Source organism: Leptodactylus fuscus, chromosome 8 (assembly GCF_031893055.1).
Source record: "Leptodactylus fuscus isolate aLepFus1 chromosome 8, aLepFus1.hap2, whole genome shotgun sequence".
Lineage (NCBI taxonomy): Eukaryota > Metazoa > Chordata > Amphibia > Anura > Leptodactylidae > Leptodactylus > Leptodactylus fuscus.
This window is the reverse complement of record NC_134272.1, coordinates 80832037-80856656: the sequence shown is the minus strand read 5'-3', so window position 1 is coordinate 80856656 and position 24620 is coordinate 80832037. Positions and strand designations below refer to the sequence as shown.

The window sequence follows — 24620 nt, the reverse complement described above, 5'->3', positions numbered from 1 at the left end:
GGGTTGGGAATAGATTGAGCTACAATACCAAGCACAGCCATTATATAATGTATGGCGCTGTGCTTAGTAAATACTGAAGAGGTTGCAGGTACCCCAATGCTGCAGCCTCCAAACATCTGATAGGGGGTACATCATTTAATTGACACCAGTCCTAAGGATAGGTCATCAATTATATAGTCTGGAAAATTCCTTTAATATTGTTATACAGAAAATGATCTATAGATCTATAGGAGAGCAGGTTGATCGGGGCTTCCTTTCCCTCTTACCGCGCTAGCGTTTATTCCGGCTTTCTTCTTAACATGATACTCTGGAGTTTCTGTCTGCATGAAGTAGATTTGGTCTTTAGTGTTTTCAAAGTCTTCTTGGTATTTCCTCTGTTGGCAAAAAAAAAAAATAATAATTTTTTTTACAAGGGTTCACTTACTTTCTAAATCATATTACAGTACCGTATTGAAGCATGGTATCATCTACTTACATCGCTCAGATTGTCAGCATTCATTCTTGCAACTGCAATTTCGTAGCAAGGAGTCTGACTCCATTTGCCTTTGACTTTCTTGTCGTAATCCTCGTGGTATTTTATCTGCATCGGGGAAGGAACACAGAATGTTAAAAGACGGGGGGAAGGAACATGGGCAATATAATAAAGTAAATCTGCCCCAAGCAGTGTTTGGCAATCATAATGGGAAGGACTTGAGTGGCACCAATGGGGTTCCAGCACTTCAATGAGTATGTAGACCAACTTAAACTGGAACAACATTGACGATCCTTTGAGAACAACCCCATTATTCTATGCAACTAAGTAAATGATCCGGGGTTTTCATACTGACTGCCAGATTGGAGTTGGGAAGGAATTTTTTCCCTGAAATGGGGCAACTGGCATGAGCCTCATGGGTTTGGATCAACACTGTAGGGGATTGTAGGGTTATAGGTTGGACTTGATGGACTGATACCTTCATCCAACCTCATCTACTATGTAACTATGTAAGAAGATCCAGAAAGCAAGAAACCCATTGTGTATACCAGTACCATGCTGACGATACTTACAGGTACAACTACCCTTATGCAAGATGACAAAGGGCAATTGCACCAGAATCAGGTAAGTATGATCCACATAGTAAGTGATTTGCACAATAAAGATTCACTTTCATACTCTTAAGTTCTAGATCTTCTGCCATGTGTCATGGTGGTCTACAGAGCAGAGACAATCATGTACCTGTGGATGACGGGGGTGGTAAAAAAGCACGAGGGCCAGCTTAGATTTAATGTTGACCAGGGTAGGATTTACATGCAATAAAAGGAATATCTTACATCGCTCAGCTGCTGGCTCACTTTCTTGGCCATCTCAATATCAGGTCGATCAGCCAGAGAGGTGAACTGAAGCTTCTGTTCATTGTATCCCTTCTTGTAGTTGATCTGTAAGAAGTTTGATAAGAAACAATCCAAACTGGCAATTATACTCTTGTTGTTTGGGGTTACAGTATATATAAACTTCTACAGTGGAATACTTAAGTGGTCAAGATGTCTCCAAGGACGGTAAACTCAGTTCTTGGCCACTCTCAAAGTTTTTGACATGTTTCCAAAATTTACCTATATAAAACCCACTATTTTTGATTTTTGGAAACGTTGATGTGGCCTACAGCTTACAGTATATTAAATAACATGCTAAAGTCTCCATGATATACATACGTCGCTCAAAGCTTTCTGGGCCTTAGCGACTCTCTGCAGTTCCGGACTATCCGAATAAGGGAAATAAGTTGACTTGTCCTCTTCCCAGTCTGCGGTGTACAGTTTCTAGAGGAGAAATAGAGAAAAAGATACTGAGTACTAAAGTACATTTTAGGGGTTGAATTGATTCCAAAGACAACGTTCATGCCCATAAGGACCTTACTTCCCTATCATCGAACAATGGTATTGTACAGTAGGCGGAAAATTAACTAACAAAGATATATCGCAACACTTGCCTTGCTGAACATTGCAGTATTTTTCACTGCTTGAACAAGTTCAGGAGCATCAGGTGGCAGCAGGTACTTTTCCTTTGTATCTTCCCAGTTTTGCTTGTATAGAACCTAAAATGACAAAATATCATGAACCGTCCGCCATGTAAGGACCAATGAGATACTAGAGAGGAAGCACATGCCCGCTGAGAGAGTCAGAGCTCACTTACCTTGCTCACTTGTGAAGAGACCTTTTTGGCATGCTCTATATCTCGGGCTTTTTCATCAACGTGACAATTGGTTCTAGCAACGTTACCGTCCATACGGTATTTCACCTATAGCGGGACAGAAGTCAGTAAATAGACCATTCTTATACATTACAGGTGTGGGGAAAAAAAATCCTAAAAAGTAAGAATTGCCCTTTGGAGGAGGAGTCCTGGAAGTGATGATATGGTCCCCACAGATATAGCCCTGATCTCAACATCATCCAGTCTGTCTGGGATCACATGAAGAGACAGACGGATTGGATCAAGCCTACATCCATAGAAGATCTGTGCTTAGTTCTCCAAGATGGCGACGGGAACAACCTCCCTGCCCAGTTCTACATACTCTGGGATCTTTTCAGACCCCAGAGTATAATAATCGGAGACCCAGAGGGAAACAAACATAACAAACTACTGTTACTTACCCAGGGGTGAACCTGCCCCTTTCGCCGCTCGAGGCGAAGTGCAGAAAGCCGCCCCCCCCCCCGGAGCGGGGTGTGGCTTAGCGGAGGGAGCGGAGCTTAGTGCCGTTCGCGGCAGAGAGCAGGCCCGGAGACTGCCTGCGCTCTGCCTGAGCATGCGGGGAGGCCACTGGAGCAGCGCTGCTCCAGTGGCCTCCCCAAACCACCGCTCCGTGCTAAGCCAGTCCAGGACAGCTTGTCCTGGACTGGCTTAGGTTAGCAAAAATGCCGCCCTCTCTGAGGCCCTGGCATAGCGCCGCCTGAAGCGCTCGCTTCAGGTCGCCTCATGGGAGGTGCGGCGCTGTACTTACCTATCTCTCGACTCCCCTGCATTCTCCGTCGCTGTCAGCCATCTTCCGGGACGTCATGTGACCGGGGCCCTGCATCGCGGGTCATATGACGTCACGCAAGTACGCCGAAGCCTGCCCGGAGCCTGGAGAGGCAAGTAACGTAGTTTTTTATGTTATCTTACCCCCGAGTATAATAGTGCTTGTGGGGCCCGCGCTGTCATTTACCGATCACGGCCACTGCCAGGATCAGTAAGTATATAGGGCCCGTTACTCAAGCCGGTAACGGCCTATTAAAAAAATAAAATAAACCGCCGTAGTCACCGGGCCCCATGGCAGCTGCCTCTGCTGCTACGGCGTTAGTTACGCCACTGACAAAAGTGTAGAAGATAGAAAATATATAACCGTGCCTTATTAATGAACAAAAAAAAGAAGGGTAGGTAGGTAAACTATCAAAGGACGTATTAAAATTTAGCCTTTATTAATAAATATTTAAAAGCATTTTTTTTAATTTTTTTTTTAATTAGTTACGCCACTGGTCTCAGGTCAATCCCAGTCTCCTAATGTCAGGCTGGTCCTAAATTTACCAACAGAAGAACGGACACCATATTACTAAAAGGAACTTTACATATGAATACACCGACTTACCTCACTTAGCTGGTTTTGGACTTTCTTGATCCTCCTGAGTTCGGGAGTATCAGTAGTGATGGCGATCGGCTCTCCCTTCTGCTTTAAATACTTCTCTTTGTATTTATTCTAAGAGGCAACGTAAATATATCATAATAATATCATGCAGATTAATATATACTAATAATACTTCTCCTGTCCTTAGCAGTGAGAATTGTTCCCCTGTACTTTTAAGAAATTCTTCTGCCTATTGCTGCCACTAGGGGGCCAGTTTGTCTGCGGATACTAGTCAAGTCAATACGGGCCGTAAACAACTGTAAAGTAATCTGCCCTCTAGTGGTAGCAATAGGAAGCCAGGATTTTTTGTGTGGAGGGGTGTGTGGAGTAGCGGAATTGTACTGGAAAATATTGCAACATGGCCTTATCAAGAACATTTTAAGATGTAGTGATATAGTATTCGTGGCCCCCAGTCTAGGGCTGGGTTGTTGGGTGGCCAGAGGTAGGTGACCACTTACACGGTATAACTCATATACGTACCTGACTGAACATGTCTTGCATTTTCTTGCTGTGCGCTATGTAAGGCGTCATAAACTTTGACGTATCCACCTTTTTCCGAATCTTCTTCTTCTTCTCGGCAGGAGCAGAGACTATCGCCTTCGGGGCATCAGGCTGAGGCTAAAAATATAAGAGATGAATCAGTATTGGGCATGTTTTATGGCACATGGTGTGAATTACAGCTGAAACCTACGCCAGTCAATACCAGGCCTACGTTTTAATTCTGGTGCAAGGGACCTGTTGAGATATTCTGGTGCATCTCAGGACAGCAGGGGAATTAAGATTGGCAGAAGTAATTCCAGTCTTAATAAAATCATCCTTAAGGGGGAATTTAATACCATAGGTATGTCCGAAAACTGGCACGTCTTATGCCGGAGCCTCCTAATAAGTCTGGTCCATCTCACACCATTGGAGGACTTGACTAAGATTGGTGGAGGAATTTTCAATCCTGATAAATGCCCCGTCCTTTAAAGTTACATAATCAATATGGGAATTCTGGAAAGGTTGTAGGGGTCATGGCTATAGGGGAGGAAGGAGCGACGTATGGTCCTAATGCTCGGGATCTGACACAGAGAGGGTGGGATCGCAGCGTTGGAAAGTAGATAGATATAGATATAGATATCTACCCAATGAGTATCACACAGCTATGCAGTCCATTATTGAGGAACTGCCCTGTGTCTAGAACCTCCAAAGGGGTGGGGCTTATTCAAATTTGCATAAAAAGCCCATTCCCCTACACCTGGAGGGGCGGCCCCTATACATTATCACATGACCCTGACGACATCATCTACCTATTTTATAGGGATTTTATTTCATTTTGTTATTTTATACAGTATGCATGACTATATACAAGAAAACAATTGTACATTGACATATCACGCAGCCAAATCGGAAGCTTTTTGCAGTGAAAATGTTATATTAAAGAGCGGCAGGTGAAGATGAGAGGCACGAAAATCAAATGTATATGGAAATTAGTGGCAAGGATGGAGGAGATGACCTGCAGAGAAGACAGGAGGTTAAAGCCAATGAGGAGGAGTTTCACCTTAAAAGGGTCTTCCATTTTTTTTCGAGGGTGTCCTGACATGTCGATTTTAGTAAATTCTCATATTCTTAATGAAATAACAATTCTGGAGCTACTTCTCTTAGACCTTTATGTTGTGCCGTTCCTGAGTTACGCCCCCTTGAAACTTCTAAGTAAACTGACAATAGATTGTTAACATCGGGGGGGTGTCCTGCACTCTCTGACACTGACCAATCAATGCTGACAATACCAGACACGCCCCTTTGGTAAGAGGAACGTTAACACCCTGTTGTCAATTTTTTCATATGTTTAAGAGGAATAAAAGAGAAACAGCAAAATGTGGACATTTCATGGAGAATGCAAGTATTCATTAAGACAGACAAGTCAGGAGGGTTGGAGGTCCTCTTAATATACTAAAAGGGTCTTCCCATGAACATAACCAGATATATATATATATATTTGTAAAAGATAAACATTTTTGCAAATATAAATCATTCAAAATGTTGCCAATAGATTCACGAAATTCCAATAGTCTGAAACCAAGCCATGATTTCTTAATTCCCTATGTAGAAACAGGCAGAGACAGTGTTACGGTTGGGTGAACCTTTTGAGATTTGTATGTATGAGAAGATAACCTGACCACAATAAGGACATCATGGCTGATTATCAGGAGGACACTACATGTATGAGAAGATAACCCGACCACAATAAGGACATCATGGCTGGTTATCAGGAGGACACTACATGTATGAGAAGATAACCTGACCACAATAAGGACATCATGGCTGATTATCAGGAGGACACTACATGTATGAGAAGATAACCCGGACACAATAAGGACATCATGGCTGATTATCAGGAGGACACTACATGTATGAGAAGATAACCCGACCACAATAAGGACATCATGGCTGGTTATCAGGAGAGGACACTACATGTATGAGAAGATAACCCGACCACAATAAGGACATCATGGCTGGTTATCAGGAGGGGACACTACATGTATGAGAAGATAACCCGACCACAATAAGGACATCATGGCTGGTTATCAGGAGGGGACACTACATGTATGAGAAGATAATCCGACCACAATAAGGACATCATGGCTGGTTATCAGGAGGACACTACATGTATGAGAAGATAACCCGACCACAATAAGGACATCATGGCTGGTTATCAGGAGGACACTACATGTATGAGAAGATAACCCGACCACAATAAGGACATCATGGCTGGTTATCAGGAGAACACTACATGTATGAGAAGATAACCTGACCACAATAAGGACATCATGGCTGGTTATCAGGAGGACACTACATGTATGAGAAGATAACCTGACCACAATAAGGACATCATGGCTGGTTATCAGGAGGACACTACATGTATGAGAAGATAACCTGACCACAATAAGGACATCATGGCTGGTTATCAGGAGGACACTACATGTATGAGAAGATAACCTGACCATAGTAAGGACATCATGGCTGGTTATCAGGAGGACACTACATGTATGAGAAGATAACCCGACCACAATAAGGACATCATGGCTGGTTATCAGGAGGACACTACATGTATGAGAAGATAACCTGACCATAGTAAGGACATCATGGCTGGGTTTATGAGCATAGAACGTTTCTACACTCATGGTCATGTCTATTGGTAGCCGATCAGGCCAACAGACTGTCATCACTAGGATGGTTAGAGAACAATCTTTAAAACTCTGCAAAAATTAAAAAATTTTAAATGACTTATATTTACAAAAACGTTTCACTTTTAATGGTCTTCAAATTCAAAAATATTATGTCCATAGGAAAATTCCTTTACTCAAAGTTCTGCAACTTTTTATTGTACTTGGAGTTATTGGAGAATGCTATAAATCCTTTCTTGCAGTCAGTGAATGGAAATATTGTTAAATATGGATTGTTTGAGTCAGGTCAAAGTGTAACAAGCCCTGTAGTTGTGCGAGCAGATCATAGTGTGCACAGATTTTCAGGCTCTAAAATCAGTGGATGTTTCCGTTCACTGGCAACAAATAGACCTTAAAAAATTGTGAATCGAAACACAAAGTATATTAGAAAGACGCAGAACTTATTTACAATAAACTGGAAACCCCTTTAATACAGAAAGCAAGCTGGAAATATGAACATGGCTGCTATGGTGTGAGCGGCGCCTCAATAACGTAGTAACATTTCAGCGGCATTGGACACGCAGGAAAGATGGCGATAAAATAAATGTTACTGGAGTTATTGGAAAGGTTACAGATCAAAAAGTAATGATGGACATGGAATGATATTAAACAGCGTCTGTGGTTATAGTGAATGGTTCTGCTGGCCAGTCTGGACATCAGCGAGTCACGCCCAGGAGCGAGAGAGTTAATAGGTTTGCGCTTTCTGTTTTTTAATCCTTATGAAGCTGCTGTTATAAGGCATTATTCCATTGGAAAATACTATCGAGTGTTTCTATCCTGCATAGATGTTGTGGGGTGAGTAGTGTGCCTATAGCTAGCATGTTCACAAGGATCCCCCTAAATCTGCACCTATTCGATTCTGGTGGAATATCCAAGATATATTGTATCAAGTATGTAATGAGTCCACCCTATCAAAGGCAATGTCTATAACATTGGTATATTCTGTAACATATACTCTATTAAGTGCCTAATGTTTGCTATCTACTCTCTGTGCCGAACTGAAATCCCTTTAAAGAGGACCTTTCATGTTCTCGGGCACATGTGGTTTTATATACTTAATTCAGTGCACCGTCGGCTTTCCCGTTAGGTTCCGTTACCAATAGCTTTTCACTGTCAGAAGGGCATTCCCAATTAGACTGTGAGGAACGCCCTTCTGACAGTGAAAAGCTATTGGTAACGGAACCTAACGGGAAACGTGCTGTCCGTACAGTACTGTCCATAGCGCTATAGGGGGTGTTCCTTACCACCCACAGATGAGGCTAAGCAGTGAAGAATGCTCCCTTTCCTCCTGACAGTACTCGTCTATAGACTAGAAAGGAAAACTGTGCAAAAATCGCTATAAAAATGGTGCAGGAAAAAACATGATATGTTTGGCCACGTTTTTGTCTCGTAGTGTTTTTTGCTGCACTTCGTTATGTGGGGCCTCAACAGGTTTCCCAGCTTAGATATTTATAGACCCACACCTGTCTTCAAAAGAGGGATTCAGACCCAACTCCACAGGTACAGCAGTTGGTGGCGGCCACATCCAGGAAGGGAATAACACTCTGCAATCTCAGGAACAATAGAGCACGCTTGCTCAACTAACTTCCATAACAAGGAATGGTGAGAGCCACGCATGTATGGCCACCTCTTCAATCAATTTCCATCCAATTGTAGCAGCCAGCGACCACTTCACCAGGGTTGTTGGGGTTGGAGTCCCTGCCCATAAGATTGGTGTGGTTTCCAACAGAGATATCTGAATTGATCAGACACTTCTTTTGAGGTCCTCAGAAATCTCCTTTGTCCACACTATGATACAATTCGACAAACATGTGTCACGAAGACCAGACTTTCCTGTGCTGATACTGGATTAAGTAAATAAATGATTGTCTAATGTTTTTGAGTCATTGGTTTGATTTATGCAGAAATGTAGAATATTCTAAGGTGTTCACAAACTTCCAAGCACCATTGTAGATGACGGAAGTTACATATACTGTACTTTACTAAAGACCCTATCCTCTAAAAAAAACAAAAAAAAAAACCTCCAGAGCTAGTTTGGTGCCAACACAAAGTGAATTTCCACCTCTTGAAACCCTATAGGAACAATATTTTTGCTCCTCCACATTTAATGCATAAAACTGGATGTTAAAGAAATCGTACTGGAACCCGAACCCAAAAAACTTATGGCATGTTATTTCTTTATCTACTGGAATGACTATCTTGCCGCAAAAACCAGGTGTGACCCATTAAAGCATTAATTCCACAAGGCACCTCATAGTAGCCAGTGGTATCTAGCACTAAGATCTTAGCAGCAGATCCTTTAAGTCGTGAGGTAGGGCTTTTCTTTTTTGACCCTTGTCAATTTCACTCAGATCCTTACGCTTACCCATGTTATCCTCTTCCAACATATCATCTTCAAGAACTGACTTACTGCCCGTGATATACTCCCCCATGACAGATACCATCTACATGAGATAATCAGTGTTACTCCCCTCACCCTGAGCTCCCTCTACGGGTGACTGCAGGACACAGAAATTTTAAAACTTTTTGGATTTCACAACCAACAACATTCAGGGGGTGGAAATTCACTTTTAGCCCAGTTTATGTCTGCCACTATAGTTTGCTTTCTTGATCCCTTGCATATATTGAATAGCTCAATCTTATGAAGTGTCAAGATTTTCCAATGGAAAAATAACCAGAGAGCAGAGTAGTTTAATAGCGGGCTAGACATGAAAGGTTTTTACTTTGCTTTGAGTGAACGTCTGGTGAGGTGTTGATACCTCCTCTGTTCCCCCATCTTCAATGATTGTCTCTTCATAATAGTACTATAAAAAGATGGTAAATCCAGACACTCAGAACATGGTGGATATAGTCACAGTGGACACTTACCTGTAGAGCTCCAAACCCAGAAAACAAAACCATCATATACAGTCCAAGCACATTAAAAAATACAATATTATACATACCAATCCTATATGTGAAAGATGGGGTTAGAGTGGTAATTACACCAATGCATGACATGTTATCATACCACCAAGATTTGTTGGAATCCACTTAAAATTTTTCAACAGCCATGGCTTTATTAAGAATGGAAGCCATAGTGGTTGTGAAAACAGTTTAAACCTTATTAGGTAGTTGTTTCCTTAAAGAAGAGATATATAAAGGGGTTGATGTGGAGCCCATCGCGGTTCCCTAAACAATTGTCATAACACTATCCAAGATTTGTTGGAATCCACTTAAAATTTTTCAACAGCCATAGCTTTGTTAAGAATGGAAGCCATGGTGGTCGTGAAAACAGCTTAAAACTTGCTAATACCCAGTACCAAACTACTAACAGCTTCTGCAAAATGTCAGTGCAAGAAGGATGACTGTTAGGTACCCCACTTCTACAACCTCTCTCCGGTCGCAAGTCATGCCATAAGGATATTAAATGGAATGGACAAGTCACTTAAGGGTGATGTCGCTATAGTCTATGTAGATGGCACTGATGGAGTAAACTACTTGTCTTTTTCCATTAGCCTCATAGACAGTGAATAAAAATGGAGTCCATGCCTAAACATTGGCCCAATCAAACTCCTGCTCAATATAGCCAGGCATTCAAAAATCTGGAGGCACTTGGAACGCATGGTCAAGTAATCAGAAGGAATCCCAGTGTCAGACATTTATTACCTATGCCTATAATTTCTGATTGATCAATCCTTGGTTGACAACTGGTTTAAAGGGAGTTTCTGGGAGATGATCTGATCTGTAGTCTGAAACCTTGGACCCCCACAAAAGGCTGGTAACATCATGTTCATTGGTCATATGGTCACACCTGCTATACAATGTAGAATACTGAGCTTGGTGAATAGTCAAGAGGCCACCACACTCAGCTAAATGCTGTGTCCTCTTCAATTAGCTGATTGGTGAGGGTCCCTGGTATTTGACCCCCACCATTGACATACTATTGACCTATCCTAAGGACAGGAGATCAATATCTAAGTTTTAATGCAAGTATATGTTTATGCAGGGGATGAACTAAGTCATCTGTGGTCTCAATATAACAGCAGGGGGAGCAGGGGTGGACACAGGCAGTGGAGAGCCCTGTTACAAGACCGGTATGTGGGCCCCTTCCTAATCATAGAGGAACCCCCATTGTTTCTAAACATCACTAAGAATACAGAAATATTTATGAGAAAACGAACCCTCTAAAACATTTGTACAGCACTGTATATCTGGATATGAATACTTTTTCCATTTTGCACAATGGGTAAATTCCTGACATGTGTGTCACTCTTTCCTTGACAGATCTAAAAAAAAATTTAGAAGTGTTTTCACTAGGGATTACGCATATGACAGGGCAAATTTGCTTGTAATTACACCATATTCTTGATTTTCAATGGTTTGTTTGCCAAGGGTGCTCACCCGATCCTGATACCTGAAACATTTACAGAGATTAAACATTGTGTCACTGGGCTATTACTCCAGTACAGGATTACTGCCCTGTGTCCAACAAATACCAGTTACATCATTGTAGATTTAGTCACTACATTCATAGGAAGGTAAAATTATTAGGTAGTTGTTTCCCTCAAGCAGAGATATATAAAGGGGTTGATGCGGAGCCCATTGCGGTTCCCTAAACAATTGTCATAACACTATCCAAAGCTGAAGTCTTGGATTCACTTTACAAATGTTATAGTCCATATAAATGCTACATATAAATGTAATAATACATAGGACATACTATTACTGATCAATTATATCATTTACAATTATTTCAGTATAAAAATGAATTGTGAGGTTTTATTTAAGATTTGCATGAAGCAATTTCCATGAGACTAAGCCATTCTTCATATTCATCCCCCAGAAACAGTGTAAGTCAATACCCCAAATTCCTTTCTGCACAGAGGAAAGCAAAGATATATAAAGGGGTTGATGCGGAGCCCATTACGGTTCCCGCAACCATCATCATAACACTAACCAATACTGAGCTGAAGTCTTGGAATCACTTTACAAATGTTATAGTCCATATAAATGTTACATATAAATGTAATAATACATATGACATACTATTACTGATCAATTATATCAGTATACAAATTAATTGTGAGGTTTTATTTAAGATTTGCATGAAACACTTTCCATGAGACTAAGCCATTCTTCATATTCATCCCCCAGAAACAGTGTAAATCAATACTCCAAATTCCTTTCTGCACAGAGGAAGTCTAAGAGGGCTCTGCAGCAGTTATTTTTGACTCTGCAGTCATCAGGGTTCGCCAATGTATCTCTGTACACCAGTTGGGAAGATTCTAGAACAGCCAGGACGGTAGACTTAGCGCATCAGCAAATATTTTCTTTTACTCAACGGTTATAGAGAGACTATAGACACTGATCCCTGATTGTGTGTGGTCCATCCATATGAGGCCATTAAAAATTTAATAATTAATAGATTTAGGGCCCCAACTATACCACAAGCTATACATTTGTTACTACTAATGGCACATACAACAAGCACTAATTATAATATATTTTTACTAGACTGATATATAAAAATAATATAAAACCTTAAAGGGAGTCTTTTACTGGAACCCAACATATCAGTCCAGCCCTGCAGATAGATAGGTTACTGTCACCAGAAGCAGCATATCACCCCAGCCCTGCAGATAGATAGGTTAGTGTCAGCAGACCCAGCATATCACCCCAGCCCTGCAGATAGATAGGTTAGTGTCACCAGAGCCAGCATATCACCCCAGTCCTGCAGATAGATAGGTTAGTGTCACTAGGCCCAGCATATCACCCTAGTCTTGCAGATAGACAGGTTAGTGTCACTAGGCCAAGCATATCACCCTAGTCTTGCAGATAGACAGGTTAGTGTCACTAGGCCCAGCATATCCCCCCAGCCCTGCAGATAGATAGGTTAGTGTCACTAGGCCCAGCATATCACCCCAGCCCTCAGATAGATAGGTTAGTGTCACCAGAACCAGCATATCACCCCAGCCCTGCAGATAGATAGGTTACTGTCACCAGAACCCAGCATATCACCCCAGCCCTGCAGATAAATAGGTTAGTGTCACCAGAACCAGCATATCACCCCAGCCCTGCAGATAGATAGGTTACTGTCACCAGAACCCAGCATATCCCCCCAGCCCTGCAGATAGATAGGTTACTGTCACCAGAACCAGCATATCACCCCAGCCCTGCAGATAGATAGGTTAGTGTTACCAGAACCAGCATATCACCCCAGCCCTGCAGATAGATAGGTTAGTGTTACCAGAACCAGCATATCACCCCAGCCCTGCAGATAGATAGGTTACTGTCACCAGAACCAGCATATCACCCCAGCCCTGCAGATAGATAGGTTACTGTCACCAGAACCAGCATATCACCCCAGCCCTGCAGATAGATAGGTTACTGTCACCAGAACCAGCATATCCCCCCAGTCCTGCAGATAGATAGGTTAGTGTCACCAGAACCAGCATATCACCCCAGCCCTGCAGATAGATAGGTTACTGTCACCAGAACCAGCATATCACCCCAGCCCTGCAGATAGATAGGTTAGTATCACCAGAACCAGCATATCACCCCAGCCCTGCAGATAGATAGGCTAGTGTCACCAGAACCAGCATATCACCCCAATCCTGCAGATAGATAGGTTAATGTCACCAGAACCAGCATATCACCCCAGCCCTGCAGATAGATAGGTTAATGTCACCAGAACCAGCATATCACCCCAGCCCTGCAGATAGATAGGTTACTGTCACCAGAACCAGCATATCACCCCAGCCCTGCAGATAGATAGGTTAATGTCACCAGAACCAGCATATCACCCCAGCCCTGCAGATAGATAGGTTACTGTCACCAGAACCAGCATATCACCCCAGTCCTGCAGATAGATAGGTTAGTGTCACCAGAACTAGCATATCACCCCAGCCCTTCAGATAGATAGGTTAGTGTCACCAGAACCAGCATATCACCCCAGCCCTGCAAATAGATAGGTTAGTGTCACCAGACCCAGCATATCACCCTAGCCCTGCAGATAGATAGGTTACTGTCACCAGAACCAACATATCACCCCAGCCCTGCAGATAGAATAGGGTCACCTGAATCAAACTCTGTTTACTCTTTGCAAATTGGGGCCTCCATTACAATCATCATTTATACAATAGGCTTTGTAGCAACAAGTGCACCACCATTGCAACAAAGAGCTCAGTTGCATTATGACAAAAACAGTGTTATCTTAGCTTCAGAAGCTAAGGGGAGAACCCCATTTGATTTAGGAGATTCTAACCTATCTATCTGCAGGGTTGAGATGAATACTGCTTGTGGTGACACTAACCTATCTATCTGCAGGGATGGGTGACATGCTAGGTTTTGGGGACGCCTCCTTTAAAACAGTATGTACAAAATAGTAAATAATTTTTTTTTATAATTTTTTTTTTTTTTTTAAGAAGTCGTTTAAATTTTTATATTCTTGAATATACTCGTCTTTTATTACTATAGTATTTTCTTTCAATGGTAGTCGTCACTTTTTCTTCTCTCTAAATAGATCATAGATGGTAATAAATACTGGGTAATAAATAAACTTATATTAATATCTTTTGGTTTTGGACGGAGTCACATCAGATGAACTTTTACAGTTTGCAGGGCCATGATCACATATAGCAAATGCTAATTTTAAACACGTATGCAGCTCCAGCATGAACATCTCTGTCTCATATTGCAAGTCCTTCTACAAGACGTTTATTGCAGTGGAGTTCCTCTTCCCCAAACCATCTATTTGCAGTTGAAGGAACCACATTGCAGTTGTCCAGGCGCTTCTCCAAGAAAAGCACAGCCATATAAATGAATGAATGCTTGGGCACATATTAAAGGGATTGTCAGACCAAGTCAAATATTTCCAAAAAGACTCATAATGGTGTCTAATAATAAAACAGCACAAGTCACATTTGCCCCATTAACCGGTTAATCCCACCGTGATGCTTTAGAACCCTTCACCAGTCTCCACTTCCTGCTCCCACTTGACACACAGGAAGTCATCATTCAGCCAATCACAGGAAGTCATCACTCAGCCAATCACAGGAAATGATCACTCAGCCAATCACTGATTGCGATGGTGATCCAGTGATTGGCTGAGAGGTCACCCCCCATTTGTCAAGAGAGACCAGGAAGAAAAGACCTGCAGGTGACCCAACAGGTATCAGAATGGTGTTGGAGGAAGATCGGTAGGAGTTTGTTTTATTATTTGAAACCTTTTTGAGCCTTTTTTCAATATTTTGGATGTATGGGGTAACCAACAATTTTTTTTCCCCAGAAGTGTTAAAATATAGTAAGCCAAGTCATGCCGTGTGAATGAGGCCCTATAGGTCTCAAGAATGGTTCACCACTGATATACCATCTGATATTATGATGGTCTCTGACTACAATAGGGTTTTGTTGACATTCGATGTGATATTTTAATTTTATTTTTAGGTTTTCCTATTTTTAAGAGTTATCCCAGAATCATCACTTATCACCTACCCCTGGGTCTGCCATAGCTTTTGAATGCAGTAGCTGTATGCATGCTCAACCATTGCTCCATTCAAATGGGATGTTAAACTAAAGATATGTTCACATCTGTGATGACATCTCCATTCTTTGGGTCCATTGCAGGACCAGAACAGAGAATCCGACATAGGTGTGAACATAGCCTTACAGTACTTTACTGCACCGTGTACCTGTGTTTCCATTACATGACCAGGACAGATTTGTATCCCCTGGAGGTAACCAGCAAATGAAAAATGGCCACTGAATGAAACAGAACAATACCAATATCTCCTATACACTCATGTGGCTTCTATAGAGCTAACATATTTCCCAGTGCTGGACTATCACCCCAGCCCTACAGATAGATAGGTTAGTGTCACCAGAACCAGTATATCACCCCAGCCCTGCAGATAGATAGGTTACTGTCACCAGAACCAGCATATCACCCCAGCCCTACAGATAGATAGGTTAGTGTCACCAGAACCAGTATATAACCCCAGCCCTGCAGATAGATAGGTTAGTGTCACCAGAACCAGCATATCACCCCAGCCCTGCAGATAGATAGGTTACTGTCACCAGAACTAGCATATCACCCCACTCCTGCAGATAGATAGGTTAGTGTCACCAGAACCAGCATATCATCCCAGCCCTGCAGATAGATAGGTTACTGTCACCAGAACCAGCATATCACCCCAGCCCTGCAGATAGATAGGTTAGTGTCACCAGAACTAGCATATCACCCCAGCCCTGCAGATAGATAGGTTAGTGTCACCAGAACCAGCATATCACCCCAGCCCTGCAGATAGATAGGTTACTGTCACCAGAACCAGCATATCACCCCAGCCCTGCACCAGACCCCAGCATATCACCCCAGTCCTGCAGATAGATAGGTTACTGTCACCAGAACCAGCATATCACCCCAGCCCTGCAGATAGATAGGTTAGTGTCACCAGAACCAGCATATCACCCCAGCCCTGCACCAGAACCAGCATATCACCCCAGCCCTGCAGATAGATAGGTTAGTGTCACCAGAACCAGCATATCACCCCAGCACTGCAGATAGATAGGTTACAGTCACCAGAACCAGCATATCACCCCAGTACTGCAGATAGGTAGGTTACAGTCACCAGAACCAGCATATCACCCCAGCCCTGCAGATAGATAGGTTACTGTCACCAGAACCAGCATATCACCCCAGCCCTGCAGATAGATAGGTTAGTGTCACCAGAACCAGCATATCACCCCAGCCCTGCACCAGAACCAGCATATCACCCCAGCCCTGCAGATAGATAGGTTAGTGTCACCAGAACCAGCATATCACCCCAGCACTGCAGATAGATAGGTTACAGTCACCAGAACCAGCATATCACCCCAGTACTGCAGATAGGTAGGTTACAGTCACCAGAACCAGCATATCACCCCAGCCCTGCAGATAGATAGGTTACAGTCACCAGAACCAGCATATCACCCCAGCCCTACAGATAGATAGGTTAGTGTCACCAGAACCAGCATATCACCCCAGCCCTGCAGATAGATAGGTTAGTGTCACCAGAACCAGCATATCACCCCAGCCCTGCAGATAGATAGGTTAGTGTCACCAGAACCAGCATATCTCCCCAGCCCTGCAGATAGATAGGATAGTGTCACCAGAACCAGCATATCACCCCAGCCCTACAGATAGATAGGTTAGTGTCACCAGAACCAGCATATCACCCCAGCCCTGCAGATAGATAGGTTAGTGTCACCAGAACCAGCATATCACCCCAGCCCTGCAGATAGATAGGTTACTGTCACCAGAACCAGCATATCTCCCCAGCCCTGCAGATAGATAGGATAGTGTCACCAGAACCAGCATATCACCCCAGCCCTGCAGATAGATAGGTTACAGTCACCAGAACCAGCATATCACCCCAGCCATGCAGATAGATAGGTTACAGTCACCAGAACCAGCATATCACCCCAGCCCTGCAGATAGATAGGTTACAGTCACCAGAACCAGCATATCACCCCAGCTTTGCAGATATATAGGTTAGTTGTTTGTTTGTTTTTTAGTTTTTGTGCACTTTTTTTCTTTTCACCCTATTACTATCTACTTTATTATTACATATTTTCTTATGGGTTTCTATTTGCTCTATACATTTTTTAATTATTATTTTGATCACAATTAATTTTTTTTTTTTTTTTTTTGCATACTGATCAAAAAAGCAAATACTAAAATACAACATTGAGAAATTAAAATTTAACTATCTGGAAAAAAATAAAGGGCATATACAGTATATACCCCACACACCCAGTACTGTAAGATTGTACGTTGCACACAGCACTAGCACCGCTCAGCTCCCATTACACCTACAGACTCTAAAACTATTTTGGCTGACATGCCATTTCAGTGTTAACATACAGTAAATTATAGAAGCAGCCTCCTGTTTCCAATCCAAGCCTGAGCCTGCACCCATCAACAGTCTCTCGGCACAAATCCCACTCATTTCTTAAAGTTTTAGAAACTGCGGCATCTCTGCCATTGGGGTTGTTGTTTGTTGTCACAAGGGTCGCTGTTCGAGGAGTTGAAACTGTTAGACTATGTTCACACTTGCATTTGGCACAAGAATGGTACAGTAAGCAGCACCTCGAGGATTGATTATAAGTCTAATGCCATAACAGGGGTTGTTGAGGATTTAGCGCAAACTCAGATGCAGTGCAGATAGTTGAATGTCTTTTTTTTTGTCTTACGCCCATCCTGACTGCCCCTGAGTTTGCTCTAAGTCCTGGACAAGCCCTTTAAGGCTTGGGCTACATAGAGAGTTTGGTTGTGACTCTTATTACATTACCAGTGATCATTGTGTTGCCAGAGGCTTGGGTAATGGGGGAACATACCTACCTTATGCTATATAAAATAGTCATGTATTTTATATAGGGGAGGACTTTTGGGGCCACTCAGGGCCCGGGACCTGTTAGCTCCAAGTTGCAGCCATAGTCTTCCCTAGGTTGTAGTGCTAGGCGTGAAGGAGCCGCAGAGCAATGGGGCAATCTTTGGTCATGTGGCAGGAGTCATGGCCAAAAACACTGTGAAGCCTCAGCCTTAGACCCATAGTACAATGGCTTTATGGCTTTCATTATATACAGAATCCATAGTGCAAAATTTAGTGAAAAATTAGAGGATTGGTAATAATTTGTTATTTTACACCAATTTTCACAAATCTCAGCAAATACTTCCATCAACTAATTTCAATGTGGTGGAACGAGGTGTATCACTAGGGTACTAAAGCCCAATCTATCCAAACCTGAAAACTCAGTTATATAGTTCTCCCCCATCTCATGTTCATTTTTGAAGTTGAGATGAGGTGTTGTCCGAGGAAGTCCTAAGATGGTAGAACTTTCCTTGTGAAAAGCCTTGACACATCTCCACTAATGTGCTCACAATTTTCAGAGCAGATCTCAGAATTGTGTCTCCAGGTCCTCCTGTAATTGTTTGTATGAAGAAAATCCCATATTGGAGGTTCCTTGGGCCCACCAGATAAATGACTCTGGGGATACACCTTCTAACAACCCCTAGGAAAAAGACCAGAGTACCCTACAATGATTGTGTTAGATCTTGGGCCCACCGGAGTGTCCTCTGCTACTCTGTTGGGCCAGTCTGACAATGAGAGAATCCATTGAGAATAAATATGAACATGAAGAAAACTTGTACATAGAACACAATAAGAACTGCATGTTCAAAATCCCAATGAACCAATGTAAAGCCTCGTGTAGCTTAGCTACCATCTAGTACCCAAGAAGACTGATCATTTATAAATTCTACGATGCCATATCAAAGAGCGACCATCTTGGCCTTCATGAGACCCTTATTGACAATGTTACCGGACAAGCACACAAGATAGTAGCTCCTACATGTCCTCTAAACAGTATACTATTGGTTAAACCACAGTATTCTACAACCTTCTTAGGTCACGAGGATCAAGGAAGTTGAGATCTGTGGTCTTGTCCAAAGACTGGGTGGTCACAGGTAATTTAAGACCCAAGTGGGCCAACTATTTTACAAGTTGTCATCATGGAGGATAGACGGCCAGTGGGGTTACGACAGTCACCATCAAATTGTTTAGATTTTCAGTAGAGTAAGGCCATCATGGCATACATTCATAACAAAGACTGTACAGCTATGACCGATCCATTTGTAAATGGATCCCAACAAATCATGATGGATCCTATCGATGTTCGTTGGAACCAGTTGGGGGATCTTGTGCTTTTTGCTGTGGGCTTCACTATTCTTGTGATTGATGGTATGGCAAAAATCCCAACAAAGTAGGATTGATCCGACTGACTTAATAGAATCCAGTTGTGTGATCTAGTAGTCTTGGCTGCTCTGTAGACTTCACAATTCTTTGCTATCAAAAATACCAGGACCCTTGATGGAAAGGCAAAGATCCCAACAAATCATGGTGGATTCTAGTGACTTAATAGAGTCAATTGGGTCCATCTGGGAATCTGGTATTTTGGGCTGAAAGAATAGATCTGTAGACCTCACTCCTCTTGCTATCAAACATACCATACTTGATAGAAAAGCAAAAATCCCAACAACTCGAGATAGAGCCGACTGACTTAATAGAGTCCATTGGGTCCAGGTGGGTGATCTAATATTCCTGCCTGCAAAAACAGCTCTGCACACTACACTATTCTTGCTATCAAGAATACCAGGACCCTTGATGGAAGGTCAAAAATCCCAACACATCATAATGGATCCTATTGATTTAATAAAGTCCATTGGGTCCAATTGGGGGATCTGGTATTCTACGGATGCAAAAATAGCTCTGTAGACTTCACTATTGTATGTCAAATACCAAAACCCTTGATGGAAAGGCAAAAATACTGATATGGATAGAGACAGCACTCAAGTAGAACAGGAAATATCCTGGGGAAAGATCCAATGGATCCACTTACAACCCTGTACATGAATCAGTTATTGGAATATTCCAACATCCATAAACCAAAGCGTCTAGGAGTAATGGGAAATAGTACGTATTGTCACTAATGGGAAATTGAGACAATTTTTTAAATAAAATTTTTTCAAAATTTAACAAAAAAAATACACACTTGGAAAAAAAATACACAAAATTTTTAATTTTCCAATTTTTTTTTTACTTGCAATTAACCCCTCACCCCAAGGAGCAGCAGCAGTTGAGAGGGGACGACATGACGGTTAGCTTTGCCGGCTGCATCCTGGCACATACCTATCATATCTCTGTATGTTTCCAGATCTGCTGACTTAATAGGTATCATAGTACATCAGGATCACTCTATCTGCATCAAACCTGTTAGCTGAGGTAGTCACCAGATGAATACTACATGTGTCTGCTATAAATAACAATATATTTTACAGGAATGCCACCCCACAATTCTGCAAAACACCTCAAGAAAGCAAAGAGCCAGGGCAAGCTGCCACCAAGGACAGGACAAGATGGCCGCTTACCCCCAAGTCACAGCCAACGTGACCCGACAGCAGCAAAGTATAGGAGGGGGGAACTTATCAAAGCTGAACGTCTTACCTCATACTCCTCATATTCCTCGTCGTCCGCCATTTTGAGGTTTCTACCTGTCACCTACAAAACTGATGGGGAAAAAAAACAACATTAAAAGCAAAATAGAAATAAAAATGGAAAACGTATAATAAGGATATGTAATTGGGAACGCAAGACGGAAAGAGATAGCTAGATAGATAGATAGATAGATAGATAGATAGGAGATAGATAGATAGATAGATAGATAGATAGATAGATAGATAGATAGATGAATAGATAGATAGATAGATAGATAGATAGATAGATAGATAGATAGATAGATAGATAGATAGATAGATAGATAGACGGACTACCCAGCTAGATTAGACAGATATTCAAATGTAGATCTATACGATAAAGAGGTATATGGATAAATAGATAAAAAGCCAGATATATAGAAGTATAAATTACAAAGATATGATACGCATGGATAGATGAATAGATAAAGAGATGGATAAATAGATATGAAATAGATTATGTAGAGAGATATAGATGTATAAGAAGGATAGATAGATAGATAGATAGATAGATAGATAGATAGATAGATAGATAGATAAATAGATACATTGTGTACTGTCTATATATTGTATATGATATGGTCCTATCAGGTTCCGAGGTTTATTATGTGTAATAAGACGAGTAGTAACCTTATGGGATTATAAGCGTTCTGCACACCATGGGCCTGTCCTGTTGATCCCTGTTTTGTTTCTGCAGCGTATTTTTGGATCAGACCTGGAAAATAATCAAAATGAATAATTTTGGGGGGGTTTTTGGCTTGTGAGAACGACAGGAGGGCTTAATGTTTTGTGCCGGTGTGGAATGCCATGGCCGGGCCTGTCAGAGGATTCAGTTTTATAACAGTGCAGTCCCCAAAGTTAGTATTTGAAGGCTGGGAGCAGCTGGCGCCTGGCACGGAGTTATGTGGCATGTAAGTTAATACCGCCAGCTGATTGGTGGGTTTTGTTTAGCCAGTTCAACTGTAATACCTTCTGAGGAAACTGCAGCCTACGAGCGCAGGTTATATATAGGAACATGTAATGCTGCTCCTATTTGGTGCCAGGAGAAAATAACTCAATAAAAAATGTATTCAAAGAATAAAAAAATAAGTGCAAGGAATAAGCCCCGTCTATAGGATCCGCCACCCCTCTATAGGGTCCGCCACCCCTCTGTACACCAGGTTAGTAGATGGAAGGCTAGGACACTTGGTGTAAAGGTTACTTATTATCTGACACATATCCAAAGGCAGTCACTGACTAAGTGACATCCAGCCAGACTAGTGACCACCGGATAGAAGGGAGATGACCCCAACCAAGACCATAGTACTAGCCAGGTTATAGTCCTAGAAGTCTTCAGGTCAACCCGGCAGCAATGTCCTAAGCAGGCAACACAACAGTCTTCACTATGGAAAGAGGAAAGTAAATAAAGCGGCTCTTACCAGTGATATTTAATTAATTTCCTTAGCAGCAAAGCCTCCAACTCTTCCCTCCTCAGAAACGCTGGTCAAGAGCAGAGCAAATGCTCCAGCTCCTAAATTATCATGTGCCTCCGGCAGCCAATCCCCCGATGGTTTGCTCAGGTTTCAGATGCTAAATATACTTGGTGACCCTTTTGAAGACCACCTGTTCAGCAAATCCGTAGAGAGAGCAGGACTAGTGGTCATTTTCATTCTGAGCAAATAATAACAAGTGAGCTTGTACCCAAATAGGACACAATTCATTGATTTATTCTATATATTTTTAAATTTATTTTTTTATGTATTTATTTATTAGTGTATTTCTTTTTATTTTTGTGTGGATTTATTTTTATATTTTTGTGTGTACTTATCTTTATTTTTGTGGATTTTTATTTTTTTCTGTATTTATTTTTATTTTTGCGTGAATTTATTTTTATTTTATGTGTCTATTTATCTTTGTTTTTGTCGATTTTTTCTGTATTTATTTTTATTTATTTTTGTGTGTGGATTTATTTTTATTTTTGTGTATATTTATCTTTGTTTTTGTGGATTTTTATTTTTTTCTGTATTTTTATTTTTGCATGAATTTATTTTTATTTTTTGCGTGTCTTTATCTTTGTTTTTGTGGATTTTTTTTCTGTATTTATTTTATTTATTTTTTGTGTGAATTTATTTTGATTTATTTTTATGTATCTATTTTTTTTCCAATTCATTTTTTTTCATCCTTATTTTAGGAAAAATGATAGGGAATTTCGTGCAGTCTATTGCTCGAATATCAGATTTGCAAAAAGGAATCAATTAATAGTGTTCAATGAGTTTAGGTCTGGGTAATATTTTACCCAGGTTAAAATAAAATCATTATAGTTGTAGATTTTTTTTAAATTTATTTGGGGATTATGGCCCTGTCTCCAATCACATGATGGAAGATCACAGTGTCGTCCTACGACATTACAAGTAATGTAAGTGCACAAGGGAGAATAGGGGATCACAGCTACCGTGGGATTGTAGTGTGACACTTCTACTAACATGGCAACCTTTGGTTGTCTGTGTGGTGTCATGGCCAAAAATTCAGCATGTAACCGCAACCTAATGGGATTGGAAGGTAATATATATATATATATATATATATATATATATATATATATATATTTATATAAAAATTTTTCCCTATATTTTGAGTATGAGCAATGGATCGGCCATCTCTGAAAGTTGCGTAAAATAAAATAAAAGGCTGCACATTTTTTGGGCTCCATTCACTTGTAGAGGAAACATTTGCTATTGATACAATGATAGAACGCGGTACAACATCAATGTATATGACTATAGTAACTGTATTAAAGGGGTGTTCCGGGACTTATATCTTGATGACCTATGTTTGGGACACTCAGACCCCCCCCCCCCCCCCCCGATCAGCTGGTTAAAGAGGACATAGTATTTGGGTGAATACTGTGACCTCTAAGCACAGTGCGGTACATACTGACACATACTGTATCATATGGACTATGCTTGGTATTGTAGCTCAGCCCCATCTACTTGAATGAGGCAGAGCTGCTCCTGTAAAATGTTAATGATGAATGTGACTACAGCCCCTTCAACCAGCTGATCGGTGGTGGTGTTAGGGTATGTTCTCACAGCGGAATTTGCATTCCAAGAGTGAATATTCCACACGGCTAGCCGCAGCCAAATCGTGGGGCTGAGGCCCCAAGTTGCGTAAAGGTGGCGTCTTTTGTTGCAGATTTTGCTGTGCTTTTTTGAGCCAAACCTAGGAGTGGCTACAAAAGGAATGGGTAATATATAGGAAGTTCTTATACTTCTACCATCTGCTCAATCCACTCCTGGTTTTAGCAAAAAAAACAAAACGCAACAAAAACATTGCTGAAGCCCCATCATTTCCGCAACGTGGGCTTCATACTTGTGTTGTTGTTATATACAATACATCTGACAGTTGCTTAGAGAACAACAGGGTTGGATATGGCGAGATTAAATCACTGATCGTTCTCTCCCCTACTTTATGTTACTGTACGTGGTCATATATTACCGTTCTATATGTAGATTCCATGGTTTATAATAGTCACTAATGATTGATATGTCGCAGATTAGCTCATTGTAAATCCGTCAGGGCTGCTGACACCTTCCTAACCCCTCTCAGTGCTCACACATTACAGGCTTACAGAAGTCTCCGGAACTATCCTGAATTACCCGTTATATGGACCGATACCACTTACTGTATTGGTGTTCAGAGGGAGAGTCTGGCAGAAAGCCCGAGCAAATATTTTATACATCGAGAGCCATGTCTACT

General features: G+C 41.5%; 1 protein-coding gene across 17 annotated transcripts in view; it reads right to left on the bottom strand.

Moving 5' to 3' along the window:
* Positions 1 to 22422, bottom strand: part of NEB (nebulin) — a 122172-nt gene extending 99750 nt beyond the window's left edge. For 14 of the 17 annotated variants that reach the window (XM_075284427.1, XM_075284410.1, XM_075284415.1 and 11 more), the window contains exons 1-12: positions 22304 to 22422; positions 21516 to 21600; positions 20857 to 20918; positions 9559 to 9639; positions 4110 to 4247; positions 3594 to 3701; positions 2165 to 2269; positions 1962 to 2066; positions 1687 to 1791; positions 1309 to 1413; positions 476 to 580; positions 267 to 374 (exon numbers count right to left, since the gene is read on the bottom strand). In XM_075284427.1, the coding sequence (XP_075140528.1) occupies positions 267 to 374; positions 476 to 580; positions 1309 to 1413; positions 1687 to 1791; positions 1962 to 2066; positions 2165 to 2269; positions 3594 to 3701; positions 4110 to 4247; positions 9559 to 9639; positions 20857 to 20889 (993 nt within the window). In that variant the 5' untranslated portion in view covers positions 20890 to 20918; positions 21516 to 21600; positions 22304 to 22422. The remainder of the gene's footprint in view (positions 1 to 266; positions 375 to 475; positions 581 to 1308; positions 1414 to 1686; positions 1792 to 1961; positions 2067 to 2164; positions 2270 to 3593; positions 3702 to 4109; positions 4248 to 9558; positions 9640 to 20856; positions 20919 to 21515; positions 21601 to 22303) is intronic. The other 3 variants (XM_075284413.1, XM_075284411.1, XM_075284414.1) reach the window with 3 other exon arrangements.
* Between the last annotated feature and the right edge of the window lie 2198 nt (positions 22423 to 24620).